Source organism: Oryzias latipes, chromosome 13 (genome assembly GCF_053564925.1).
Source record: "Oryzias latipes strain Hd-rR chromosome 13, Olatipes_Hd-rR_3.1".
NCBI classification, from domain to species: Eukaryota; Metazoa; Chordata; class Actinopteri; order Beloniformes; family Adrianichthyidae; genus Oryzias; species Oryzias latipes.
Genome location: NC_136249.1, coordinates 20,086,174 through 20,101,761, shown reverse-complemented (window position 1 = coordinate 20,101,761; position 15,588 = coordinate 20,086,174). Strand labels below are relative to the sequence as shown.

Here is a 15,588-nt window from a genome sequence, read left to right as displayed (position 1 = left end):
CTACCACACATCCTAGTTTCCTAATGAAAACACTGAATCTTACCAAATACTCTCAGGTTTGTGCTCCCCATCCCCATTCCATCAGTGAGACTTTTGATGCGACAGATGAATTCCCGTTCGTCTTGCAGCTGCACGTTATTGATGGTTAACACCACTTCCTCTGCTCCGGTTCTTTTTACGCTGATCCGGTCAGTGTAGGGAGTGTTTGGCTCTGTTTTTGTGTGAAAGCTGTCCTGGAAGTAGATCGCCTTCTCTTCTCCTGAACGTGTTACCTGAAAACTCACGAGAAAAGGCACATGTAAACACACTTTACCATTCTGTGAAGGCGTTCATAAAGACTGAAGAAACTCACGACAAGCCACTCTATGGTTGTCCCACCGATGCCCTCGTCTGACGTGTACATGCAAGTGATCTGAGCTGTTTCTCCACGCATCACCTCCACTTTTTCCTCCATGTTCACCTCCACAACGGCCCATACTGGACAACAGAAAGAAAACATTCAATTAAATGTTCCTTGTGCCAAAGGGTCATTTAGGCTTTGACTGAAAACATTTTTGTTTCTCCTACAGACATCACGGATCTCAGAAAGAGAATATTTACAGGTACTTTGTTGTTAAAAACCAAGAAAATAACAAGGCAGCCCCATGGAGTATTTTTTTTTTTTTTAGCTATATTGTTCCTTGGTAATGCCATTCTTAGCAAATGGGCATTTCATCCAGACTGGGGACTAGCACAGGCGGACCTGGACTTGGCCCCCCTTGTGGCAACAGTCAGGCAGTAGCTCGAAGGGTCTTGTCTAAAGACCCACTATAGATGAGGCTCATCCCCTGGGAAATAAACCCTGATTTCCCATACACCAGTTCTATATGCAGCCAACTGAGCCATCCAGCTGCTGAAAAAACAGCTCTCATCAACTTTTGTCATTTTCTGTGCCACAACAGTGTGTGCTTGTGACCAACAAACGAGCATCTACGAAACAGCTGAGTGACAGGAGTGTGTCACTATTACTAAATCCACGATGCAGCACTCATTCCACCACAGCAGAGCAGGAACCTGTTGGCTTTTAAACTGAAGCTAATTTTCTCCCTAAAGTAACTGAAGCCAGGTATGCTTCAATGATTAGCCAAAATAAACACATCACACCTGTCAGACTTTATTATACATCATTTAAAGAACCTTATTATTGTTCCGGCTGCACAGCAGTGCAGTGGTTAGCGCTCTTGCGTCACAGTGAGAAGGCCCTGGTTTGAATCCCAGCTGGGGACTTTCTACATTGAGTTTGCATGTTCTCGTCGTGGGTTTTCCCCAGGTACCCCAGCTTCCTCCCATAGTCCAAAAACAGGCTTCATGGGTGAATTGATGTCTCCTAATTGCCACTAGGTGTGCATGTTTGAGTGGCTCTGCAATAGACTAGTTACTTATCTGGGTTGATCCCACCTTTACCCAACAGTTGCTAGGTTGGTTCCAGCAGCCCAATGACATTGAAAAGGATTCAGTCGCTTAAGAAAATGGATGGATATTCAACTTTGAAATTGCTCGTAAACTGGTGCATTATCTTTTCTTGGTCAGGCTGCCTATTTTCTGAAAAGCTGGGGTTTAGTGACTGTCCAAAATGTTTGTAAGAAATGGAGGCAGAAGCTGCTTAAAATCACAAGAGTACAAAACCAAAGTGTCATGTGAAGAAGCCAGTGGTTTTTTTCAGGTTCAGGTTCAGGTTCAATACAAAAACTAAAATCCTCAGTGCTTGCAGCAGCTTATGGTCCTCATTTTTGTTATGACCGCTTCTGTGTCTAAATCACTTTTGCATTGATAAATTCAAAAGGAGGCATGAAGGCCATTAGAGGAGAGAGAGTTACTGTGGGTCAAAGGAAAGAGAGAGATGCTATGGGAAGAATGAAAGCCCACCCATGTCCACATTTATGTGCTGCATTCCAACATGTCACCCTCTACCAGGAAGAAAGGCCCAATTTACAGGCAATATAGAAGCGCCACTGTTCCTCTATGATCTGTCGGTGAGGATAGAAAGGTTTTCCCCCCATTCAGTGTCTCTCCATATGACACACCCTTGAAGTCAATTGAAGAGGCCCTCAATTAACTTTGCCCAACAGTGTAAGTGTAGCACGAAGGTCATAAGCCTGCTGGGGTTGATTTATCAGTTCCTTCCTGTGTGTTCATTTTGTTATAGCTTTGCTGACGGGGGACAAAAAAAAAAGGAATGAGGGAAACATCAGATTTATGCTAAGCACTGCTTGGATAATTATGAATAGGGATGACTAGTTCACACATCAAGGGTCAGCTTTGATTGTGAACAAAACAGTGAATAACAGTGGGATCTTGTAACCACACATCCCACATAGTCTCATTATTCTGCATAATAAATCACTTTTAAAAGCTCTAGTGGTGATTAGAACTGCACTGATAGTTCAAATTGGACTGTTTACCATCCTTTGTCTCATTTCTGAGTATGTCTTTATTTATTACTGTGAATCAGGATCAGACAAAAACATGTTGTTGGAAAAAACTTGTAGCAGGGACGTACAAACAACAATTAATAGGCCACAAGCGACCTGCTCCGCTCCATTTTGATGCATCCACTTGAAGACCACCACAAGTGTGCACGTTTTTGTTTTCCTTGTCTGAGCTGGTATCTGGCCCAAAACTGTACAACTGGATAGTCTCAATATTGCTTCACCATTTTTGTTGCACCAGTAATGTTGGATTGGGATTGTGAAGGGCTGTTAGGTGGCAGGAGAAAGCGTGTAAATAGATGAGTGACAAGAAATGGGGGCCAGCATACTCTGCACCAACGGTCCCACTCACAACTCCAGGGCGAATTTTTGATAAACCACTGCTGTTTTACAGAAACTAGGTCCTAGAAAACAACACAGGTTTGGGGGGATTTTGGCTAAAAACTGCACAATCATAAGTAAAAGACCACTGAGAAAGCTTTTACAATAGATCAAAAGATGATCGGAGTGGGACTTCTAGGTACAGGTCAATGTTGTTAATGGTTATCATAACCAAAAAAAATTGTATAGTGCCAGTTAGGACCTTTAATGTTCAGGCAGTGTGAGATTTACTCCATGTTGGGTAGGATACAAAGATACTGTACCTAGCTTGGGTATTTGGAAATAATATTTAATTTTAGCAAGAGAAAGGCCATGTAACTTGGTGCCACATTGATGATCGTTATTTGTGGGTTTTGTTGCACCATTGGTTGAAATGTCAAGCAAAGACATTTATGTAAGACCTGTCACAGTGCCAAAGAGAAAATGAAGGTCAAAAGCTGCTTTTACACAGTTGTGAGGTGAACAAATGAAAAAAAAATTGTCTTTCTTCTGCCTTCTCCAGATGCAAGACAATTCCCTCTTTTGAATTTTTAATCTGACATTATAAACCCCAAAAAGTTCAAACAAAATTAATTCAGTCAAAGGGCAAAAACGCATGTTGGAGGACGGATCCATTGCCACAGAGCTTACAGAAAATATGACAGGGGAGTCAGTTTGCATGCTTGTGTTTGGTTTCACATAAACCCAGTTCTAAAGACTTAAAGTTGTTTTGCGTTGTCTCTGCCATAATAATTCAGAGACTTTCACTTTCAGCAACAACCCCCGCCTCCCAACCAACACCCGGCCAGACCTCTGTTGCTGTTTACTTCTGACTAATGCAGTTGGATGGATGCTTTCCTGTAGAAGAAATCCAATTATTTTCTACAACATGGACATTTCCAGGCCATTAGTGTTGGAAGGACAGCCTCACTCGTTTGCAGCATCCCATAACCCCACACCCTCTTTCAGCCCCCACCTGTGGACCCATCATCTACAGACAGCACTCTTCCTTCATCCAGTCTGACGGCTGTCAGGCACGTCATGTTTGGTAACTTGACCACCATTTCCCCCTCTAGTTTATCCATCATGAAGATTGACAGAGCAGGGGCTCAGATCTTTATGATAAAGATGATGATGATGTTAATGATGATGATGATAATGATGAAAGGGAGCGCTGAGAGTCATCCTCATCTGTCATTTCTCATGTTTCAAGTGTTTATCAAATTAAAATACTATAACTTCTTCTGAAGAGGATCGTCCCAAGCCTCCAAAATCGATCATGTCTATTAAGTTAGAAAATAATCCATCAGGCAATTTTATTCAAGGCAGGACAACTTTTATATATCACCTTTCAAACATGGAATATAGAAAAAGTGTTTGCAGCATTAAACAAGACATTCAAATAATCAATTTTAAATTGAAAATGCTTTTCCTTAACAAAGGATCCAAAGAATAAATAGAAGAAATTGTTCAAATAAATCTTTTTTTTTCCCAACAAAACTGGAAACAAAAAGTAAATTGTATCACAAACGTTCAGTTCTCAAAAATTAGAAAATGATTTGAATAATCATTTATTGACAGTTTAAAAAAAAATTAAATGTCTCAACTATGTCAACACATTATTTTTGGTTAATATAAGTGGAATCTATGCCTTCTGACACATACTGTACATAAATTGAGATTTAAAATGGATTTATTTTAAATGTATGGATTTCCCAAAAGTGTAGTAGTTTAAAGAATATAATATTTGATTGCAAAATATGAATGATCTGTTAAAGATCAAGCTGTATTTCAAGTCTACAGCTTCCTTTTAACCCTTGTGCTATCCTAGGCACTTAAACGTTGGGAGTTGGGTCATCTAGACCCACTAGACAGTGCTCTGAACCTTTTTTCTTCAATGATTTCTGATCTTCACTGGTGTCCATGGATTACATGAAATCTTTCCACCTTTATCCACCTTTGTCATAGTAGGGAGAACACGTCAAAGTAAGGGTGGGGGTCATGTAAGATAGCACAAGGGTTAATATAAAAAAAGCAGAAAATTTGGCTATTAATACATTTGTGGCAAAAGTTGGTCAAAGTTGAAGGCAAAACAAAGAGTGTTCAGATGATTTCCTCAAACACATAGATAGTTTAGGCCCATTAAAATTTGAAAAAACGATAAAACTCTTGCTTATCAAGACAGGATAAGATAATGTGAGGAGGACGTCCTGTCTGACAAGGCGTGCGTCCAGAAAAAATGGCTTTCTTCCCAAATGTTGATAAAACCAAGAGTCTGTTTGAGTGAACAGAAGCAATAAACTTTCCTGTTTGGTTCATCAAAGACAACAAATCAGGGGGTCATTTGCAACAGCGCCGGAGAAAAGCCATCGACGACCTTCTTGCAAGCAGACAGATTAGCTGTGGCGCGAGGCCGCTCAAAAGAATAGGTCTATTTTGACTTTCTTTGAATGAGGATTTCAATAACAGCTGTCTGTCAGACCGCTCCCTCCTCCCCCAGGCTGATCTGGCATGAAGCCCAGAGCAAACACAGCCATGGGAGAAGGCAGGAAAGCAGGCTCAACTTAAGCACAGTAACTGGCATTCAGAGCCGATCACTCTCTGGGGATCTAACTGCTGTGGTGGCTCAAATGCTCTTTTATTAGACATTTTAAAGCCTGCCACATTCTCTTTCAAAGTAATTATTTCATTGTCCTGCTCTTTCTGTCCAATCACACATTATTTGTTTACATAATTCTAAAAATTTTACAAAAAGTCTATAAAAAAAACACAGTCTGGCAAAACAAAAAGAAAAAAAGTTTAAAAAAGAAAGTTAGCAGGTTTAGCTAAGCCGACAAAAAAAAAAGATCTACAATCTTGCAACTATTTATTTTGAAAAATGCCTGGGTGGTTTCAAATGATAATCAAGGTTATCATCCTATGAATAAAAGAAAAGATAGAATAAAAGAATAAAATAAGAGAATCCAAAGGGAAGACAATATTTAAGCGCGATGGAAAGTTTAAAATACTGTAGGAGTGAGTGTGTGTGGTTGTTTGTCTGCTGTGTGTCTGTGTGGTCCTCCTGTTGACACGTCCAGGGTGTCCTGATGACAGCTGGGATACACCCCTGCAACCATATGTGCATTTGGGAGGGTTGTTTCTTTTGCATGACTAAAAACTGGTCAGTAGTACAAAATTACTACACTCCTACACAACAAAAAGTGAAAGTTTAGCCATCCAAATGGATGTAGTTCATTGATATTTGAGTAATTCACAGTGTTTTGTATAAAACATTTTTTTTGCAATGTATATCTGTAAGCGGTTCCCTTCTGCATTGTTTCTAAGGAAATAGAGGACGTTGTAACACAGCAGCACCCTTGGAGACCACCTCCATTCATTGACAACATACAGTTTACCGAAAAAGAAACAGACATCACAATGTTAGCTGCCAGTCATAGCTCCTTATTTTCCCATAACAGAACCCAAATTATAACGGGAATTTGAGCATAACTGAGGTAAAACAACAATTGATATTGTCAATGTTGCACCCACTTCTCCCATCTGACAATGAAACAAAAAAAGGCAAAGGGAACACTGAACACAGGGGAATGAAGCGTAGGAATAAATAGCATTTTGTATAATTAAAACAAAAAGACAGACCATTACACATCCTAAAAGTTATGTGTTAAAATTGTGGGATACGCACCAAAAAATATATATTTGCTATGAAAGTGGTGAACATATCCATCTATTTGCTCTGATTACCATAACTATGTTGTCTTTTAATGTAGAGATTGTGCTGACCAGAACAGTGTAAATGTTGAAAACTATTGACCCTTTTGACTTGCCGTACTTTGGAACACGGCTCTCTTGAAGCCAGTTGGACTTGATGTCAGAAAATGGCTCTGCTAGCACTAGCTGTGGCATGTATCTTTACACAGAACAGAATAAACGCTCAGATTCTAAATATACTGTGGGGATCCTTCACGACTTGCAAATATCAAACTGTCATCATTACAATCGTGTAACCATCACTTCCTGTATGCTCAGAATAGATCAACACTACGGGATTTCAAGTTTTTTCATTTTTTAAGGCTCGTTTTTGTAAAGCTTACTCGACAGTCGTTTCTGTTTGACAAAGACCAGACACATGAAGTCAGGGCTTCTGGAAAATGTAGATAGCGTGTCCTCTTCTGTTGTAGATAAAGCATGAAGTTCAGAAGACTAAAGACAATCTAATTGACTCTGAGAATCATGTGGTCTGACCTTTGCCTTAGCAGCTACAACTTTAAGGGTAATTTTGAAATAGAATGAAAAATGCATAATTTATTTCCTGCACTAGAATGAATCATGATGCAATAATCTTGCATCCATGTCATATTCAGACAGACTAGCAGACAATGGAAAAAAGATATGGTGCAGATACAGCCATATAACATGACAGGATTCTTGCCTCACTTCCTATTCTGCTCCTTTAACATTCCTGTCTTTCTAAACTCTAAATGGGCTGCATGCCGTGCTCATTTTAGACATGATCAAGTCAGGGTGGAGATATTTTAAAGGGGGAAAATGCATGGCTATTTTGCCTGTAGGTATGCTAATGTAATCGTGTTTTTCGTCCACAGGGCTATTTTTATGGCTCTGCATTCATGTTTACATTGCTCGTTAAAACTAACAGTCCAGTTCGGGTTGTACCCGTGACAGGATACAGAGGAAAAATCTGAGGCATAACAGAAGTTAAAAAAATGACGACAAAAGAAAGGAAACAAAAAAGATGCCGAGTGTGAGCATGTGTTGGTAATCAATTGACTTAATTGGTATCATCCTCCACTTAATCATGTAGGTGCAAAGCTAACAACTCAGAAATGCAGCAGATATTAGGCTGCACAACTAAGCATGACTGCAATCAACTTTAAAATAATAGAAGCTTCATTAAAGGTCATTATAATCAAATCTGCGTTACATCGTCCTGGTGATTTGTGCTAAAATGCAGACCCCAGGGTATATTTTCCCCAGAAAAAATCTATATATTCCCCCATACAAGGACGGGTAAAAAGAAGTGACAGCTCGGTGACTTGTTTCCAATCCTGTCACATCTAAGAATAACAACAGCCTATCAAGCTTGTTTGCTTACATGATAGAGCAGAATTACAGTACACTGACCCCACTGACTCCAGAAATAGCAGGCTCGCTGCAGGACCTGGGTGAGAAGAGCATGGGAAACAAGTCCCTTGCCGAGCCTGCTCTGTTAATGAATGCAAGCATGTCTCTAGAGAGTTTACATGTTAAAAAAAAAGACTAAAAAGACAGGTGAAGCGTGAGACAATAGTGTCAAGCAGAAAATCGCTGTGCTTTGGGACTGACTTTAGGCTTTTTGACCTTTCTCGCACACCCATGCCATTATTTCACACTTGCAGCATTCATGTAATAGCTACATAAACGTCCTTCCATTGCGTCATGAGTGTCTTCCCATTATGAAGGAACTGATTATAAATGACAGCATTTCCTAAAATGTCTAACAACATAAGTAGAGACTCTGGGCTGGAAGGTGACACACCTGACATGAGTATCTAGGACATTTAGCAACACAGAGACAGATTTATGAATATAGCCACATCAAACTGGAGGTAAACGTTTTAAATGCTCATTTTTTTACATTCACCTGAAAATCGAATGTAACATTGCCGTGTGTGTGATATTAGTATGTGAAGGGATAATATAAGTTGCACACACTTATGATGTAGGATGATGCTGTTACACTGCGCCCTTACGCTGCCCCCAAGTCATTTCTAAGGTTGGAGTACTGGCTCCTCATTGAAGCCCATTGAGACAACTTATCTTGCAATATTGGGCTATATAAATAAAATTGCATTGAATTGAATTGACTGCAACAGACTGGTGACCTGTCCAGGATGCCCCCTGCCTTCGCCCACAAGTTGCTGGGATAGGCTCCAGCAGCCCCATGACCCCGAAAGGGAACAAACGGTTTAGAAGATGACTGAATGAATGAACAAACAAATGAATTGAATTGAATTGCAGGTGATATGTAAGTGCCTGTAGGACACACGTTGGATGCCAAACACCGACATCGCTGATTGTCTAATTTTCACATTTCTAACAGCCAGGCTGAGCTCTTCTTGCATGCAAGAGGCTACACAAGAAGCGCACACCTTTCACTTGAACAGCACCGGCGTCTCACATACTTCCCCATAGGCTACCATCACACCATCCTTGAAAACACGGGTTCAAGCAGGCACTTCCAATGCAAACTCATGTTTTCGCGCTTTTTGAGCTTCCGCATTCATGCGCTGCTACACAAGTTATTAAGTCGGTTTTCAGGCTCCGCTGAGAAACCATGCTAAAAGCACGTTTAAGAACCCACGTTTAGCACGTTCTTGAACACCCATCACATGTTTATGTAGCATTACATGTTGTTTAGGTGTTTGCTACAAGCTGTCGCCCGCAGCATGGGTGTAGCAAAAAATGTCCGTAAACACATTGGCTCTACAGGCTCACTGAGCGGTCTACAACCTTGATATTTTATGCGGGCCTCAGACAAATTTGCCCATTGATTGCCCGCAGACATATCACCCATATGCAGCCATAAGGCGAGTTGCGACTAAGGCCTTAAGACTGCATTCCAAATGATTATCAATATTTAACTTGGTTTTTACACTTAAAATGATCTAATTCAAGTCAAACTAATAAGTTTTAAATAATCCAGGCAGTTATGTTTTTTTCATACAAACATAACTGCCTACATGAGAACCGAGGATGCAAAACCACAATTTGTAATCCTATTTGGCTCAAACGGATGTGGCTTTCATCACTTTGAAAGCTTTTATTATTTTTTTCTCACCCTCATAAAGACAATACCATCAACACTCCTCATGTAAACTGCATTTCAAAGCTCTGGTTTCATTATGAGCCAACATGGTGTTAGGTCTGCACCGAGACCGAGAAAAGTCGTGTACCTTGACTTTAAAATTCACGTCTCAACACCTCGTCTGTAACCCTTGTGCTATCCTAGGCACTTTGACATTGGGAGTTGGGTCATCTAGACCCACTAGACGGTGCTCTGAACCTTTTTTCTTCGATGATTTGTGATCTTCACTGGTGTCCATGGATTACATTGAAATCTTTCCCCCTTTATCCACCTTTGTCATGGTAGGGAGAACACGTCAATATAAGGGTGGGTCATCTAAGATAGCACAAGGGTTAAACGTAAATATACATAAATGAAGCACATGTCCCACCATGTAAAATTTACAGCAAGTCTGACAGATGCAGGTAAACGAATATGAGCTTCAACAATCCCTTTACCAGAACAGCATCCCCCACTCCAGTCTTTGTTTGTATTAAGTCAGCTTTATTAATTGATGTGCAAAAATGTTCTCGAAACCCTTGTGCTATCCTAGGCATTTTACCATTGGGAGTTGGGTCATCTAGACCCACTAGACAGTGCACTGAACCTTTTTTCTTCAATGATTTGTGATCTTCACTGGTGTCCAGGGATTACATGAAATCTTTCCACCTTTATCCACCTTTGTCATGGTAGGGAGAACACGTCAAAGTTAGGGTGGGGTCATCTAAGATAGCACAAGGGCTAACAGCATGCACTCAACGTGGATTGTTGCATGACCATGAATCACAGGTGTACTGCAACGGAGATAAAAGCTCACGTGAAAGCAGAACTGGACAAAAACCATCACAGGATTGTCATCAACAATGCGTTCAAATGAAAGAACATTTGATTTTCCACAACAGAATACAAAACTATGCACCATGTGACTGTTGACTCATGGATATAAAAATGCAGAACATTTGTTTGTGTGTCAAACCAAGAATAACAGTAACTCCGCGTGTTTTTTTATTTTTCTTATAAGCTGAAGGGGTTCCTTTGTGTTGTGTCTCTTTATTTTATTGTGGCTACAAATGAGGAATTGTTGCAATTCTAGCTACTGAAGGTCCTTTTATATTAACAGTTAAGCCAACCACCAGATCTTTAAATTAACAGGGATGTTTTGAACACAAAGCATAAAACCAGAAGCTATTATTGCATAAACACAATTCAACCTCTGTAAATTTGACTATAATTAATCCTAAAATCTAAACAGAGGAAGGAAAACCACACTCAAAAGATGACTTACTAAATGTTTTTTTTCCTCTACTTCCACTTGACCGCAGTCTCATATTACATCATTTTGTTACTCCTTGTGGTTGATGGAAACCCCAAAGGCAGCAGATCCGGAAACAAACTGATTTATTTAAAGAAACCTAAATGTTATAAATGATTCTCTAACTGTCAACGCGAGCCATATCTAGAAACATAGAAGAATGACAACATGCTGACGATAAGCAGCCCAGAGCATGGACATGAATCTATAGAGTTTTTAATCTAACTGAAACAGTGTGGATGATTAACCTAAACCATGTGTGATCATGAAAAGCATAGAAAGAAACAAAACCTAAATGTAACTAAACTAAATGTTCTGGATAGATTTTGACAAAAATAAAACATGAGTAAAATACTTTAAAACAACACCAAAAAATAATAATAATAATACATATTATGTCAATGTACGGTTGGGGTCATCTAAGATAGCACAAGGGTTAATAGGCGCACCTGTCCAAATGGAGAAGAAAGGTGATTGAAGTGATTTTGAGCGTGGCATGGTTGTTGGTGCCAGAGAGACTGCTCTGAGGATTTCAGAAACTGCTGATCTGCTGGGATTTTCACCCACAACCATTTCATTCTACAGAGAATGGTCCAAAAAAAGAAACTATCCAGTGAGCAGCAGTTCTGTGGGCAGAAATGCCTTGTTGATGTCAGAGATCAGAGGACAATAGCCAGACTGGTTCCAGCTGATAGAAAGACAACAGGAACTGAAATAGCCACTGGTTACAACCAATAAAAGCATCTCTGAACGCACAACACATCCAACCTTGTGGCAGATGGGCTACAGCAGCAGAAGACCACATCAGATGCCACTGTTGTCCACTACGAACAGGAAACTGAGGCTAAAATTCACAAAGACTCGCCAAAATTGAACAATAGAAGATTGGAAAAACTTTGCCTGCTGATGAATCTAATTTTGTGCAGCCACATTCAGATGGTAGGATCAGAATTTGGCGTCAACAACATGAAAGCATTGATCCCTATTGCCTTGTATCAATGGTTCAGGCTGGTGTTGGTGGTGTAATGGTCTGGGGGATATTTTCTAGCTACACTTTGAGCCCCTTAGTACCAACTTAGCATGGTTACAATGCCACAGCCTATTGGAGAATTGTTGCTGGCCATCTCCATCCCTTTATGACCACAGTGTACCATCTTCTGATGGCTACTTCAAGCAGGATAAGACACCATGTCATAAAGCTGGAATCATCTCAGACTGATTTTTTGAACATGATAATGAGTGCACTGGACTCAAACTGCCTCCACAGTCACCAGCTCTCAACCCAATAGATCACCTTTTGGATGTGGTAGATCAGGGAGATTGTCATTATGGATGTGCAGCCGAAAAATCTGCAGCAACTGTGTGATGCTGTCATGTCAATTTGGATCACACTCTCTGAGAAATGTTTCATATACCTTGTTGAATCTATGCCACCATGGATTAAGGCAGTTCTAAAGAAAAAAAGGGGGTCCAATCTGATACTGGTAAGGCGTACCTAAGAAAGTGGTCAGCAAGTGTATGTTTCCTAATTTGGGCTCTGGTCACAGAAAGGATGTTTTATTAACCTTCTGGTGTCACTTTGTACTGAGTGGATCGTTTTAACTTTTCTGAATCTCAGCAAACTGACCAACAAAGCCAAACTGAAATAACATCTGGAAACCAGAGTAATAGACTTTCAAAAGCTTTACCTGTGCAATCATTTAGTTAGAAAAAAGGAAAAATTACTGCACTGCTTGTCGTAATGAAACTCCATAAGACTATTTCATGCAGAGTATATCATTACTCACTGTTTGCATTGGACAGACTTTAAAAAAAGACTTAGACTTTTGTTTTTTTAATTTAAAAAATGTTGTTAAAAGTGCAGGAAGAAGCCACAACTTTAGAACTAAAACTATCCATTCATTTTACAAACCTGCTGCATCTCTTTTAGGGGTCACAAGGGGTCCCAAAGCCAATCTCAGCTACTGCAGGGTAAAGGTGTGGTACAACCTGGGCAGGTAACCCATGGTTCACTGTAATTGTGTTTTCCTAAGGGGAAATTTAGAATCATCAATTAAAACATATTTTTAGATTGTGTGAGGAAGCTGGAGCTACACACATAGTTTAAAGTTTTGCATATTTAAGTGTTGACTGCTTTAAAACAAATGCACTGTGTTTTTTCACAGAATTTATAATTACTCATGTAGCTTTTATTTTCAGCTTGCATTTCTATTCAAATAAACAGGGACGTTATCTGAAGCCGACAAACAAATAAACTTTGTTTTTGTATGTTTTTTACAGAAACAAAAAAAAAAACTTAAACTTAAAGGATGCCCAACTCTCTTCACGCTCCTAAGGTACCTACATTTAGAATTTCTACCACTTCATTTAAATGTGAACTACAATAGACAGAAAGCCCAATGTGGATCAGGTTCAGGTGGTGCTTTTTAAGTGCAGAGACAGATAGACAGTAGCAGCTGAAGCAACCAAACTGGACATTCCCACAATACCTCAGAGACAACAAGGTCAACTTGTTACACGGATGCATCAGACAGTTCCTCCAACATAAACACAGGAATCCCTGGTGTTCTGAAGACATGCACCAGCAGCACTTAACATGCCTTCACATTTAGCCATTTCCAAAAGGCAGAGAACACTGAGGATTCAAAGAATGTAAATACGGTGGAGGGGAATCAGAGCAGACCACACAAAGAGGGAGATGAGCAGAGAGCTGCCCTCCTGATGATGGTGCTTCCCATTTCAACGGACCACCTGTTGCACAGATCAAACTGGCACACCTCCACTGTCACATGTCCACTGTGGGCTCTGCTGACTCACCACACTTAAACCAGACCTGGCAAGAGTTTGATGGAACGATCTGCACTACTTGTAGTGTCTCGATTGCTACTATGGTCACTGAAAGGCACAGATGAAGGATAGCAGGCAGAGGGTTAGTTCTCGGAGCAAAAATATGATGAAGAAATAATGAAGCAGACAGAAACTACACAGGAACACAGAAACAGGGTTCTGGATGTGAACATGCCATAACCGTTTCTTCCTTATAACAATGTGATTGTATCTTTATAGGTGATGTGATGGCGGAGCTTACCGCCACACGATCATCTGAGTTCTGCTCACTACTCCAAATCCTTTTCCAAGTTTATTTCCAGTTACAGCCACCACAATAACTAAGCAACAGATATACACACGATTTACTTTAACCAGTTAACCACGTCAAGATAAACTCTATGTAGCACTAGTTCCTGTTGATCTGTGATTCTTCTGTGTTCAATTTTAGCAAAATTTCATTTTCTGTGAGTTATCTGTGGTGTTTTGCTTCCTGTTTCTTGATCTGCCAGTTTCTGCTGAATTTTAGGCCAAAGTTTGCTGCTCCAGCCACCAATGACCGTGGAGGAGGAGGATCTGGAGTGATTCATGTTTTTTACTGTGTTTAATTGCAGAGTTAACTTTTAATTCATAGGTTTTTTTCTTTCTTTAAATCGTTAGCAATGTGTAGTAAACTCCAACTTTATAAGCCACATTGGAAATTCTCCTGATTTCTCTTACCTTGAGGTCAGTGTGGTTATTTTTTTTCTTGTCTCAGAAAAGTCAGTTTGATTTTTATCTTGGGTTTGTTTTGCTGTTACCACTATTTATCATTAAAACTGTGAAGTTTTCATAAATGCTCGGCAAATACGACATCAGGCTTTATGATATTTTCTGAAGCAGCTGCCATTTCCGCTGTGCAAACTTTAGCTAAATGAAAGCACAGCCAGACTTGTGGAAGAGGCTTTTCCGGAGGCTTTCATTTTTGTCAAAGTACCTTGCGACATTTTGCACTGAGGTCTTAAAAGAAAAAAACTGCTTAAAAACAGATATTACAGATAGCAGACACAGATCAGGAAGAAATGCAAAAGCATTGGACAGAAATGTTAGAAACTTTCAGGTTTCTTTGACCTGAGGCTGGTGCATGTTTGATAAGTAGCTCTTTGGTCCTCTGTCTGTTCTTCACTCCAAAGGAATCTCTGCGTTCTGATTAGGACTTACTCAAAAGATCTAATGCCTTCTACTTCGAGTGCTTTACTCCCATGATCAGCATAAAAAGGCATCCACGCAAACGTGTTCTCCATGAGAAACTTCTGGTGAGGTCAGTTTCCTGTGTTTAACACTATATCAAGTTTTTTTTTAAAAGGGGAAATATTTGCACAGCCACAAGAGTCATAGCGTGTCTGTGTGTCAGAGTGAAACCGAGTTTTTCCTTGTGCCTGGTCCCATGGTGGTACGAACGCTCCCTCCATCCTCTTTCCCACGTTCTAGACAGCAAAATAGTATCAACACCAGCCCGTCTATGAGTATTCCGAAATAAAAAGCGCACTAACTGTATGGGAAAGGCCAACAAGGACAGTATTTTTATGTGCACGGCTGATTATAACAATTCAGAGTGGGGGGTGGGAGCGATCTCATGACATGGCTTCAAAAGTATGAGATGTGCATTGCTCACTGCTGGCATATCATGCTAAATATAGATTGCAGAAGCAAACACATGCAAGCAGATATGCACAGAGCTCCGTACCCACTGAAACAGAGAAGAAGGTGCTCAGCAACAGCTTTTGCCTTTTTTGGCG

At 40.1% G+C, this 15,588-nt stretch overlaps 1 protein-coding gene across 10 annotated transcripts in view; it reads right to left on the bottom strand.

Moving 5' to 3' along the window:
• mcamb (melanoma cell adhesion molecule b) overlaps positions 1–15,588 on the bottom strand; it is a 36,768-nt gene that overhangs the window by 9,431 nt on the left and 11,749 nt on the right. For all 10 annotated transcript variants that reach the window (XM_023961620.2, XM_023961619.2, XM_078930068.1 and 7 more), the window contains exons 2-3: positions 353–477; positions 44–272 (exon numbers count right to left, since the gene is read on the bottom strand). In XM_023961620.2, coding sequence (XP_023817388.1) covers positions 44–272; positions 353–477 — 354 coding nt within the window. The remainder of the gene's footprint in view (positions 1–43; positions 273–352; positions 478–15,588) is intronic.